Source organism: Vicia villosa, linkage group LG2, assembly GCF_029867415.1.
Source record: "Vicia villosa cultivar HV-30 ecotype Madison, WI linkage group LG2, Vvil1.0, whole genome shotgun sequence".
Taxonomy (NCBI): domain Eukaryota; kingdom Viridiplantae; phylum Streptophyta; class Magnoliopsida; order Fabales; family Fabaceae; genus Vicia; species Vicia villosa.
In genome coordinates, this window is record NC_081181.1 from 165,180,332 (window position 1) to 165,190,507 (window position 10,176).

At 32.6% G+C, this 10,176-nt stretch overlaps 3 protein-coding genes across 4 annotated transcripts; 2 read left to right on the plus strand and 1 right to left on the minus strand.

The window, feature by feature from the left end:
- Positions 1-944: 944 nt before the first annotated feature.
- LOC131652837 (homeobox-leucine zipper protein HAT7-like) lies at positions 945-4,602 on the minus strand. Its single transcript, XM_058922815.1, has 3 exons — positions 4,078-4,602; positions 3,399-3,841; positions 945-1,481 (listed from the first exon to the last, which is right to left on the minus strand). Exons 1-3 carry the CDS (start codon positions 4,202-4,204, stop codon positions 1,152-1,154), a joined length of 900 nt encoding a protein of 299 aa, XP_058778798.1. The 5' UTR covers positions 4,205-4,602; the 3' UTR covers positions 945-1,151.
- Positions 4,603-5,148: 546 nt separating this feature from the next.
- On the plus strand, positions 5,149-7,825 carry LOC131650540 (protein FAR1-RELATED SEQUENCE 5-like). The gene is made up of 3 exons (XM_058920245.1): positions 5,149-5,411; positions 5,787-7,651; positions 7,788-7,825. Exons 2-3 carry the CDS (start codon positions 5,794-5,796, stop codon positions 7,823-7,825), a joined length of 1,896 nt encoding a protein of 631 aa, XP_058776228.1. The 5' UTR covers positions 5,149-5,411; positions 5,787-5,793.
- LOC131647323 (uncharacterized) lies at positions 7,802-9,794 on the plus strand. Of its 2 annotated transcripts, none has more exons than XM_058917226.1 (5): positions 7,802-8,016; positions 8,103-8,183; positions 8,278-8,629; positions 9,112-9,310; positions 9,412-9,794. In XM_058917226.1, exons 1-3 carry the CDS (start codon positions 7,825-7,827, stop codon positions 8,569-8,571), a joined length of 567 nt encoding a protein of 188 aa, XP_058773209.1. In that variant the 5' UTR covers positions 7,802-7,824; the 3' UTR covers positions 8,572-8,629; positions 9,112-9,310; positions 9,412-9,794. The 2 variants fall into 2 exon arrangements, with proteins under 2 accessions (XP_058773209.1, XP_058773210.1); XM_058917227.1 differs by having other exon boundaries at positions 8,278-8,616.
- Positions 9,795-10,176: the final 382 nt, after the last annotated feature.

Genomic DNA, 10,176 nt, shown 5'->3' on the forward strand with positions numbered 1-10,176 from the left:
AAGTTTCCATCAATTTCTGCATCACTACTATTACTCATTTCTATTCTATACAATAATATGTAGTTATCAACCTCCTTCATTAATTTGAGATCAAATACTTTTTTATTAAATTTTTTAATTATTCACCCGCAAATATTCCTAATTCAATTATCAGAAGTCGATATTGTTAAATATAACGTCATTCAGAATTAAAAATATATTACTTCATGTTATGAGTTTCAAATAGTTACTATTATTAAGAAAAGAAAAAAAATTCTATTCTTGCACTTTTGGAAAACAATTTGCCTATTCATTCATTATATTATTACTAACTTGTGAATATTTTAAAATGCTCTTCTTGGTTTGTGTGCTCAAATCCTACTACTTCAAACCCCACCACTTTAAATTCTAAGCTAGCTATATTTGGCTCTTTCTTTCAACCTATAAAATGACATACCTAAAGTTATATGAACTTTCTTCAAAAAATTACTTTTTTTCCATGCAATTTTCCATGATATGATATGATTCCAATGCACCAACATTATATAAAATATGCACTTAAAAGAATGAAAACAGAGAATCCAATTTTTATTATGTGGACCATAGTATATGTGACCGAGCTGGAAATCCACTATAGAGGGACATAAATAATAATTGTATGATTTAAAAATATTTTATATTTCAACCAAACTTAAATTAATATATATTTTGAAAAAATAAAATAAAGTTTATTGGAATTAAAAGAAGTTGCACTACTCAAAAGTTCATCACCTCTTCATGACTCAAGTAGATTTGTCTCAACTTTATACACCAATCTACACCAACATAAATTGGAAAAAAGAAAAGAAAAAAATTGACAAAAAAAAGTTGAACTTTCTCCTCATTTTAACACTAAAATATTCCGAATTCAGATACTCCATTCTCGTAATCAGTACATCAACGATAGTTCGAATAAAATCAGATAATTTAACAAAAATATAAATTTTTATTTTATAATTAAAAATACTACATTATAATTTAGATTTAACAGTAGACATTAATGTCCCGACTACGTGAATGTAGAGAACTTCAGAAGGATTCCAAATTTTCAGTAATGTTCACAGCAACGTAGTTTAACCTTTTTTAATTCGGCATTTAAAATCAGTTCTGCTTCCGATAAAAATACTTTTTTTTTAATGGAAATGGTGCTGCTGCTGATCAGGCCATGGCCATAAACTCTGTTGCTCATCAATGTTGTGAAACATGTTGCAAAAGCTTTCATCTTGAAGATCAGATCTTGTTGAGCCTTGAAGGAGCTGTGTCATGCTTGAAGGCTTAAGGGAAGTTTGTACAAAACTTTTACCATTTTGTGAAGAAACAGGACTGCTCATCATTGGTGTTCTAGAAAGATCTAGATTCATATCTGAACTGTTATCACTTCCATTGCTCCATGAACCTTCATTTTCTTTCTTGAGACTAGCTTTTCCATTTTCAAAGCAATCCCTTTTCTTTAGAGTTTTTAACTGCAAATAACATAATAGTAAGATCTTCATATGTAGATATTATTTAGACATGGTATGCAACATTGTCAATGGAAAAAACAGTTGCGACAAAATAGTATAAAAAAAAATGCCGATAATTTTTTCACCGTTTTTATACTAAAAAAGAATCACACTGTTATAATTAGGGGTAGCTAACAGGAATGTATGTCCTCTTTAGACCCTCCTCATAAAAGCCCAGAAAAAATGGGACGGAACAGGTATAGATTAGGATGCAAGTTTAAAATTTTGACGCTTCTTACAAGAAAAATGAGGGTTGTGCAGGACGGGCATGTGCACCTTGCATCTCTAAAGACTAAAAATTATAAAAATTCTAGTTAATGTCAATGTTGCAAAAGCTAAATAAAATAGGACGGAGCATGTAAGACATATTAGAGGCTTCAACATTAAAGTTTTGGTCTGTTCTATAAAAAATAAAATACAGACAAAACAGACATGCTCGAAAAAATAATTATGTTTTGTCATTCTTAATTACAAAAGCAAAACTCCATTAACGTAGTGTTATTGACACAGTTTTTAGAATAAATCACAAAAATGCAAACCACCAAGATAATTAATATAAATAATTTAATTAATGAGGCATCTATACCGACCAAAATTGCAAAATGTTTTAGGGATAGCAAACCAACCTTGATGTTATGTATAATGTAATGTATGTATATGGATTTTGATAGATCTCACAGGTAATATAGATATTGATTTGATTAGAGCTTCATATGCAACCATGTGGACAACTAAGTAATAATCAGATGATAAAAAGCTAGCTTGTCTTTATCATAGCAACATGGAATAGTTATATAAAACAGTACTCAATAGAAAAAGAAAAATAAAACATATCACTATTAATTTGCAGTTCTGGATTCTGACACACTGACTATTCCTATGAATGATCAACTAACAATCAAGGTAGCAGAAAGTTAATGACAAAATCAATTACTTTAAAAAGTCTTAAAGACCATGTGGAATCCTAACTAAATTAATGAAACTTAATTTTTTAAGTAAATGTGCCAGAAGCACCAAAACTTAAAAAAAAAAATACAAAAGAAAAAGGTCATCTAAAAATAAATAATAAAATAGTAAATTATTATTAATAAAGGTTTCATTAATAACTACTCCTTCTGTTTCTATATTATAAAACACTTTTTTTTAATTTACAATACAACTAATATACGGATACATTAATTATTCAATTTTAAAATACATTAATTATTTAAGAAATAAATAATTAAGATCTCATTAATAAATAATTTTACAATATTACATTAATTATACAATTTTAAAAAATAAAATAATTTTAGCATAAAAAAATCAAATTTTAAAAAAGTTAATGTTTTCTCTTCAAGAAAATCTATGTCAATTATACATTATTAGAGACATGGAAGAGCATTAAAATGACCAAATAATTAAAACTTTTAATGGTTGGAAAACTTGTTTTTCATTGATGTACTCCATTCACAAAAACACATCAATCAAAGTCCATATCAAGATGAAAGAAATAAAATTTAGGAGAAAAATAAATAAATAAATAATAAATAAACCAAAATGAGAAAACTTTCTTTTCTTTTATTTCCAATATATGAATCATCTTTAATAATACAAATTTGGATATTGTAGTCAAGTCACAATCTATCTTTTTCATGAACATTGAAAACATTTTACCTATTTAAAGATTATATTTTGAATCAAGATTAAGACATATCAAATTAATTGAATTAACCTCCAACATCCATCTTAATCAAACTTCTTCTTTTTTTCAAAACCAATCACTCAATAGTCTAATCAAGAAAAAGAAAGTATTGAAAAATTAAAGATTTAATTAACTAATTAAATATGATTAGTACTATTATTAACATCATTAATTAATAATTAATTAGTAATTACCTCTGCATGTAATTTGTGGTTTTGAGTCTTAAGAGCATCATTATCAGCTTTAAGAGATTCAAATTGCTTCTTAAGAACTTCATATTCTTTCTCAAGTTGCTTTGTTTTCCACCTTGCTCTTCTATTTTGAAACCATATAGCTACTTGTCTAGGTTGCAATCCCAAAGCTTTTGCTAATTGCATTTTTCTCTCAGGTTCAAGTTTGTTTCCAATCTCAAAACTCTTCTCAAGTGCTTTCACTTGTTCTAAACTCAATCTTTTCTTCTTTTCACCAAGTTGTGAGTAACCTTCATCATCTGATAATTGATCTTCATCACCATGCATCAATTCATCACACTTGTTGATGTGGTTGTGGTTGTGATTGTGATTGTGATTGTTCTCTATGCCTGAAAATGACATGGATCTCTTCATCATGAAAGATGCACCACCATTACTACCACCACCTACAAAAAATAAACATAAAAACATGTATAAAAATTTTATTTTTGGACTTTAGAATTCAAACCCTAAATACTAACATAACCATCAACTTTGTTTAGAAAAAAATTCATATATAAAAGAATAGAGAAGATGTTAAAGTCATGGTTTAAAATTGCGATACTGGTTGCAATATAAAGGATTTTGAAGTCCTTTGTCTGCGACTGTAACTGCAATTTAAAACCATGATTTTGAGTGTGACCTTGAAAGTGTTGATGAGGTGGAAAGGAAGGGAAAGAGTTGAGAGAAGTTGAAGATGAATGAAGTTGATCATGGTGATGATCTTCATGAGTTTGAAAGATGAAAGTGTGAGAAGGTGGAAAATCCATGGTAGAAGTTGAAGAAAAAGAGGGTATGGTATATTATTGGTAGAAGTGATGATAGAAACATTCATGCAAAGCTATAGCTATAAAAATATAGATAGCTTTAAAGGTTGTTTTTCTTTCTCTTATATCTATATATGTATATATCTCTCACTAGTAGAGGAGAGTATATTGAGGAATAGATTTATTTATTCATTGATAGATTTAAGAGGATTTTTGGATGAGAGGAGTTTGGCTCTCACTCTCATGGTGACAGAGAATTCAGAAAGAGGGGATGGTACTGATATGATGATAGGTACAGACAGCGATTTTTAGGTTGAGAGACAGACAGCACAGAGAGAGAGGAAGAGAGAGAAAGAGAAGAGTGAGAGAGAGAGAATAAGGGAGAGGTGGGGGAGTGAGGGTTCTGTTCATTTTATGTGTAATAGTATTATTGTTATCATATATTGGGTTTGGAGCTTTCTTGGACACATCCTTTCCTCTCATATGTCATGTGTCTACATGCATTCTCCTTTCTATTTTATTTACATGTATTCTCTTTTCTATTTTATTTTAAAGTTTAGAAATTTTTTCCCAAATAATCAAGTTTTCAAACTTTAATATCAAATTATTCAACTTCCTCCTATAACTTTTAATATACCCATGGTTCGAAAAAAATATATTCTCGCTATAATGAGTGGCTGAGCACACCATTTCACACAAATTAAGAATAGAGAAATTCTATGGTGCAGTTGCCAATTTGACTTCAGTGGTGAAGTCACTGTCTGACCAATCAGAATTAAGCCCTAAGCCCTAATAGTGCCACATAGGACTGGAGCATTAAATGACCCTTATTGTCACTTACTGTGGTAATTTTATAGTTTGTATATTGCAACTTAGTCCCTAACATATTAATATTATTTTTAAAATGTAATGTTTATAAACAAAATCAATTAAATTAAAACAAATTAATCAACTCAACAAATTAATCAACTCATCTCCATCTCCCTCACTTCATCATCGTGAACAGACGTTGAAAATAAAAATTCTTCATCATCTCATCTTGGCATTTTTTTCCCAACTACAAACTCAACACAACAGTTATCGTCTCATCTTAGCATTTTTTCCCAACACTGCAAACTCAACACAACAGTAATCGTCCCATTCACAGGTTCGTCAAACGTAACAGGACCACAAATCTGTTTGTGTTCGTATTGAGCACGCTGCTGCAAAGGTAAATGAGAAAATGGTTGTTATATTTGTTTGAATAGTTAAGATTTACTGATTTCAAATTGGGAATTAGGGTTTAGAATTGGGAATCTGTTTTATTAAAAATTAGGGTTTAGGATTGGGAATCTGTTTTGTTTACATGGGTTTTATATTTAATGATTACGAAATTTCACTTTTGGTGGGTACCGTTGAATCAGGTCGATTGATTTAATAAGGGAATAAGGAATTGTGATTGATGCTTGAAATTGTTTTCTGTACATGGGTTCCCTATTTGATGATTTGGAAATTTCAATTATGTTAAGTACCTTTGATTTGAATAGGAAATTATGTACTGTGATTTGTGTTGATTTTTGGTGTGTTAACAAATGTGTTAATTCAGGTGTACCATGGAAAACACCGACCATTATGATTCCAACTACTATCGATACCGTGACAGTGGAACATCTGATTCTGAATCGGAGAATGACAGTAATTCGGTGTCCAGTGCGTACCAAAGTTCAAGTGATGGCGATGGCGATGGTGATAGTCACAATGAAAAATTCCATGAATTTGATGCAGTTGTAGGTGATAGAATACTGAAAATTGATGCCCTTACTGCTGATGAAATTCGTGCTATGGAATTCGGTACAGTTGATGAAGCTAATTTGTTTTATTTCAAGTATGCTAAATGTAAAGGGTTTGCCATTAGGAAAAGTGATGTTAGGAGAAGATCGACTGGGGGTGGACAAACAATTATAATGAGGCAGTTTGTATGCAATAAACGCGGTCTAAGAGATACAAAACACTTAAGGAGGCTTGATAGAAAAAGAGAACACAGACCTACGACCCGCACTAATTGTCCCGCTAGGCTTCGTGTGCATTACAACCCCCAGAAGGGTAGTTATGTAGTGTCATGTTTTGAAGAGGCTCACAACCATGAATTAACACCATCTAGGTTTATCCACTTACACCCTATTTATCGTGAGATTACTGCAGCAGATAGAGCTCAGATTGACGGTCTACAGTCAAATGAAATTAGAACTTGTCATATAATGGGGTACATGGTTGCTCAGAAGGGTGGACACGATCGTGTTGGGTTTACAAAGAAGGATCTGTACAATTATTTTGATAGTAAAATGCGTGCTACTATTAAAGATGGTGACGTTGCCGCTGCTATAAATTATCTAAATGTGAAGTCATCTACTGATCCCATGTTATATGGTAAATATGCCGTAGGCACGGATGGACGAATGAAGTCCCTTTTTTGGGATGATGGAAGCAGTAGATCTGACTATTTTTGTTTTGGCGATGTAATTGCGTTCGACACGACTTACAAGAAGAACAAATACAACTACCCATTGGTTATATTTTCAGGGTGTAACCACCACTCTCAGACAGTTATTTTTGGTGCTGCATTGGTGTCAGATGAAACGACAGAAACGTATAAGTGGTTGTTGGAGTGTTTTTTAGAGTGCATGGAAAATAAATACCCAGAAGCGGTTGTAACAGATGGAGATGGGGCGATGAGGGAATCTATAAAACAGGTGTTTCCGGATGCGACACATCGTTTATGCGCTTGGCATTTGAACAAGAATGCGACTGAGAATGTAAAGAACTCGGAATTTTTGAAAGATTTTCAAAAAGCCATGTACTCTAATTTTACAAAGGATCAATTTGAAGAGTTTTGGTCAAAAACAATTAAAGAAAACGGACTTGAAGGAAATCCTTGGGTTCAAAAAACGTACGAGAACAGGTCACTATGGGCAACTGCATATCTACGTGAGAAGTTTTTTGCACGTATAAGAACTACGTCTCAATGTGAAGCCGTCAATGCAATCATCAAGAGTTATGTCAGGAAGAAAGGCTGCATTTTTGAATTTATGCACAATTTTGATCAGGCTATGAGATGTTATAGAAACAATGAACTGATTGCCGATTTTAAATCAATGTTTTCAGAACCTGTGATGACTACTCAACTGCGTGCCCTTGAGAGCCATGCTGCGAAAGTTTATACCACGGAGATTTTCAAGGAAGTCAGAGATGAAATAGTGAAGGCTGGATCATTGATTGTTAAGGAAAGGTTATTTCACAACGGATTTAAGACTTATCGATTTACAAAATATTGTTATGATAACTATGACGTAGAGGTTGTGTATGATGGTGAAACACTTCAATGCGAGTGTAGGTTATGGGATTCTCGTGGGATTCCATGTTCTCATATGTTTGGTGTCATGAAGGAAGAACATGTTAGTCTCATTCCCACCGGTTTGATTTTGTCGAGGTGGACGAAGGATGCAAAAATTCAATACTTGAACATGAATTGTAATGGTTCTGATGATCCTAATATGATTGAGCTAGCTCAGTTTGGTGCATATTGTTCTGCATTTACTGTTTTTTGCAGAGAAGCTTCAAAAAAGGAAGGTGTTTATGGGGACATAATGGGTGATATTCTGATGTTACAAAAAAAGTATTGCAGTACGGACGATCCTATTTTGGCATCGAACTCAGCCGTAGGTGATCCAAATATTGTGAGTAGCAAAGGTGCTCCAAAGAAAAAAAAGAATGACATAAAAGCTATTAGGCGATGTTCTAAATGCAATAGTAGAACTCATAATGCAAGGAGTTGTTTGGTAATTTCAAAAGCTATATTCTGTTCGTTTGAGTCAATCTGTTGCTCTTTTGATAAACATAGTAGTTTCTGTTGTATAATTTGCAGGTTGCGGAAAACGCGCCATCTGAACAAAATGTTGTTATGACGTCGCGGCCAGTAACTGATTCATTCAGCCAAGTTGTGAAGGTATTATGTTTTTTTTAATACAAGCACTGATATGTTGTATTAATTATAACGTGTTATTATCTGTATTAAAAGAATAATTTGTTTGTTAAAACAGAACAAGAATGGAAAAAGAGGTCGCATTGGGGGAAGTAGTGTGCAAAATAAATGTACGGAACCACCGAACTCTCGTGGCGCTAATGTGACGGCGACTTCTCGCGCGGAAGTTGGAAGCACAAGCATACCCATGCCTGCAGTGTATGGATTGCACCCCGTGTTGCCAGTGGTACAACCGGTGCAGCATCCAATGCACTTACAACCGGTAATCCCATTATATCCAACGACAGTTGCAGAAAATTCGGGTTCGTGTTTCGGTAGGCTACAACGACCGATGAACAATGGTGGTACTTGAACGAGCAAAGAAGTAGCTGTAATTTGACCAGGCATGGATTTGGAGGTGATTTTTATTGGTATGACAAGGTTTAGGTTAGAATACATGCATCTATATAGTTTTTTTGTGTCCTAGCATATAGTTTGTAAGTTCAGTGGAGTCAAATCAACACTGATACAGTTTAATAGTTCTACTGTCAGTCACCTAATTCTATGAGTGCAGTAGTGGTTATATTACCATCATGCATTAATATTTTTTTTCACTTAGAGTTAATGCCATTGAATGAGGTTTAGGTTAGGTGTAACTATACCTATATATTTTTTCCAATATATATAGTAGTATTACTACCAAGAGAGGAAAAAATAACATAAGGAAAAAAATCTTGTTTTAAAAGTGAATTGTTGAGTGTTATTGCTCTTGAGAAATGTCCAGTGGTGAATCCCACTCAGTGACTTCAAGTGATACGTAATTATGTTTATCATTTGCTTACATATTTGCGTTTACATATAATTTCATTGTTTGCTTTGTAATTTTAATAGTTGCATGTTTATCTTTTTGAAGGATGGATGAACAATGGGCTGAGTATTTAGGTAATTACGTTTACGATGAGGTTGAACAGAATGTCGATCTCAGTGACATTGAAAGTGATGAAGGTGAAGAAGAGATGGATGAAAATTTTGGTGATCCCATGGTCGAAGAAAATGGCATTTCATTCAATTATCGTGTCACTGCTGCTTGTGTAAGAGGAAAAAATGTTTTCGTAAGTAATCTGGACCGGTTATTTTAATCGACATGTTGGTATGTTATGTTGAAGCATGTATTGATAATGATTTTGTGCTATGAAACATATTTAAAATGCAGCACTTTCCATCTAATGTTGCTGACAACTGGTTATTGCCGTTGCAAACTGAGATAGACATTGTCGATGTTCATACCGATGCTGTTTACCCATGTGTGTTGAAGACTGGTAGGAGGCCAGGGGAGAGATATCTTTGCTTAGGTTGGTATGAGTATGTTAAAGCAACTCGTCTGAGGGCTGGTGATGTTCTTGAGTGCACTGTGGCAGATCCTCCTACAAGAATGTTTGTTCGTTTTATGATGTAATACGAATAATTTTAGGCGTATAATTAAACTTGGTTGAAGATGGAAAGTAATTTTCTTTGATGTTTTGTTAAGTAGTTGGTATGTAGTTTGTTTTGATGTTGTCTGTTTTGGTGTTGGAATGAATCAAATGTCGAGTTTCATAATGTACTTTTGTAGTGTAATGAATTATTGTATTGCTTGTGTATAATATTAAATTAAATCTTAGCATTTTGCATCATTCAGTTAGCAATTTACTCACTACAAATATTTCAGATGAGAAGTTTCTTTTTTCTATAAATGAATAATTTGTTTTCTGATAAATCAGGTCATTAGTAACAAAAGCATAAACAACAACAACAAGAAAACCATAAATTAGATAATTAGTAACAGAAAGGTGAACAACATCAACCATAAATTAGGTCATTAGTAACAGAAACCTTAATCCGGAAAATACTTTGCATATTGTATCATGACTGTGTGTTGTTGCAAAACAACTATGTTAACATACCAATAATTCATGCTTTTTCATTTTTGCACCCACTG

Bases quoted from the DNA above. Each gene is read 5' to 3' on its own strand.
- LOC131652837 (XM_058922815.1), bottom strand. From the start codon at position 4,204: ATGGATTTTCCACCTTCTCACACTTTCATCTTTCAAACTCATGAAGAT. The intron at 3,842-4,077 runs GTCACACTCAAA...TATTTTTTGTAG, and splicing joins ACCTCATCAACACTTTCAAG to GTGGTGGTAGTAATGGTGGT. The intron at 1,482-3,398 runs GTAATTACTAAT...TGTTATTTGCAG, and splicing joins ACCACAAATTACATGCAGAG to TTAAAAACTCTAAAGAAAAG.
- LOC131647323 (XM_058917226.1), top strand. From the start codon at position 7,825: ATGGGTGATATTCTGATGTTACAAAAAAAGTATTGCAGTACGGACGAT. The intron at 8,017-8,102 runs GTAATTTCAAAA...TATAATTTGCAG, and splicing joins ATAATGCAAGGAGTTGTTTG to GTTGCGGAAAACGCGCCATC. The intron at 8,184-8,277 runs GTATTATGTTTT...TTGTTAAAACAG, and splicing joins CATTCAGCCAAGTTGTGAAG to AACAAGAATGGAAAAAGAGG.
- LOC131650540 (XM_058920245.1), top strand. From the start codon at position 5,794: ATGGAAAACACCGACCATTATGATTCCAACTACTATCGATACCGTGAC. The intron at 7,652-7,787 runs GTTTGATTTTGT...TGTTTTTTGCAG, and splicing joins TGTTAGTCTCATTCCCACCG to AGAAGCTTCAAAAAAGGAAG.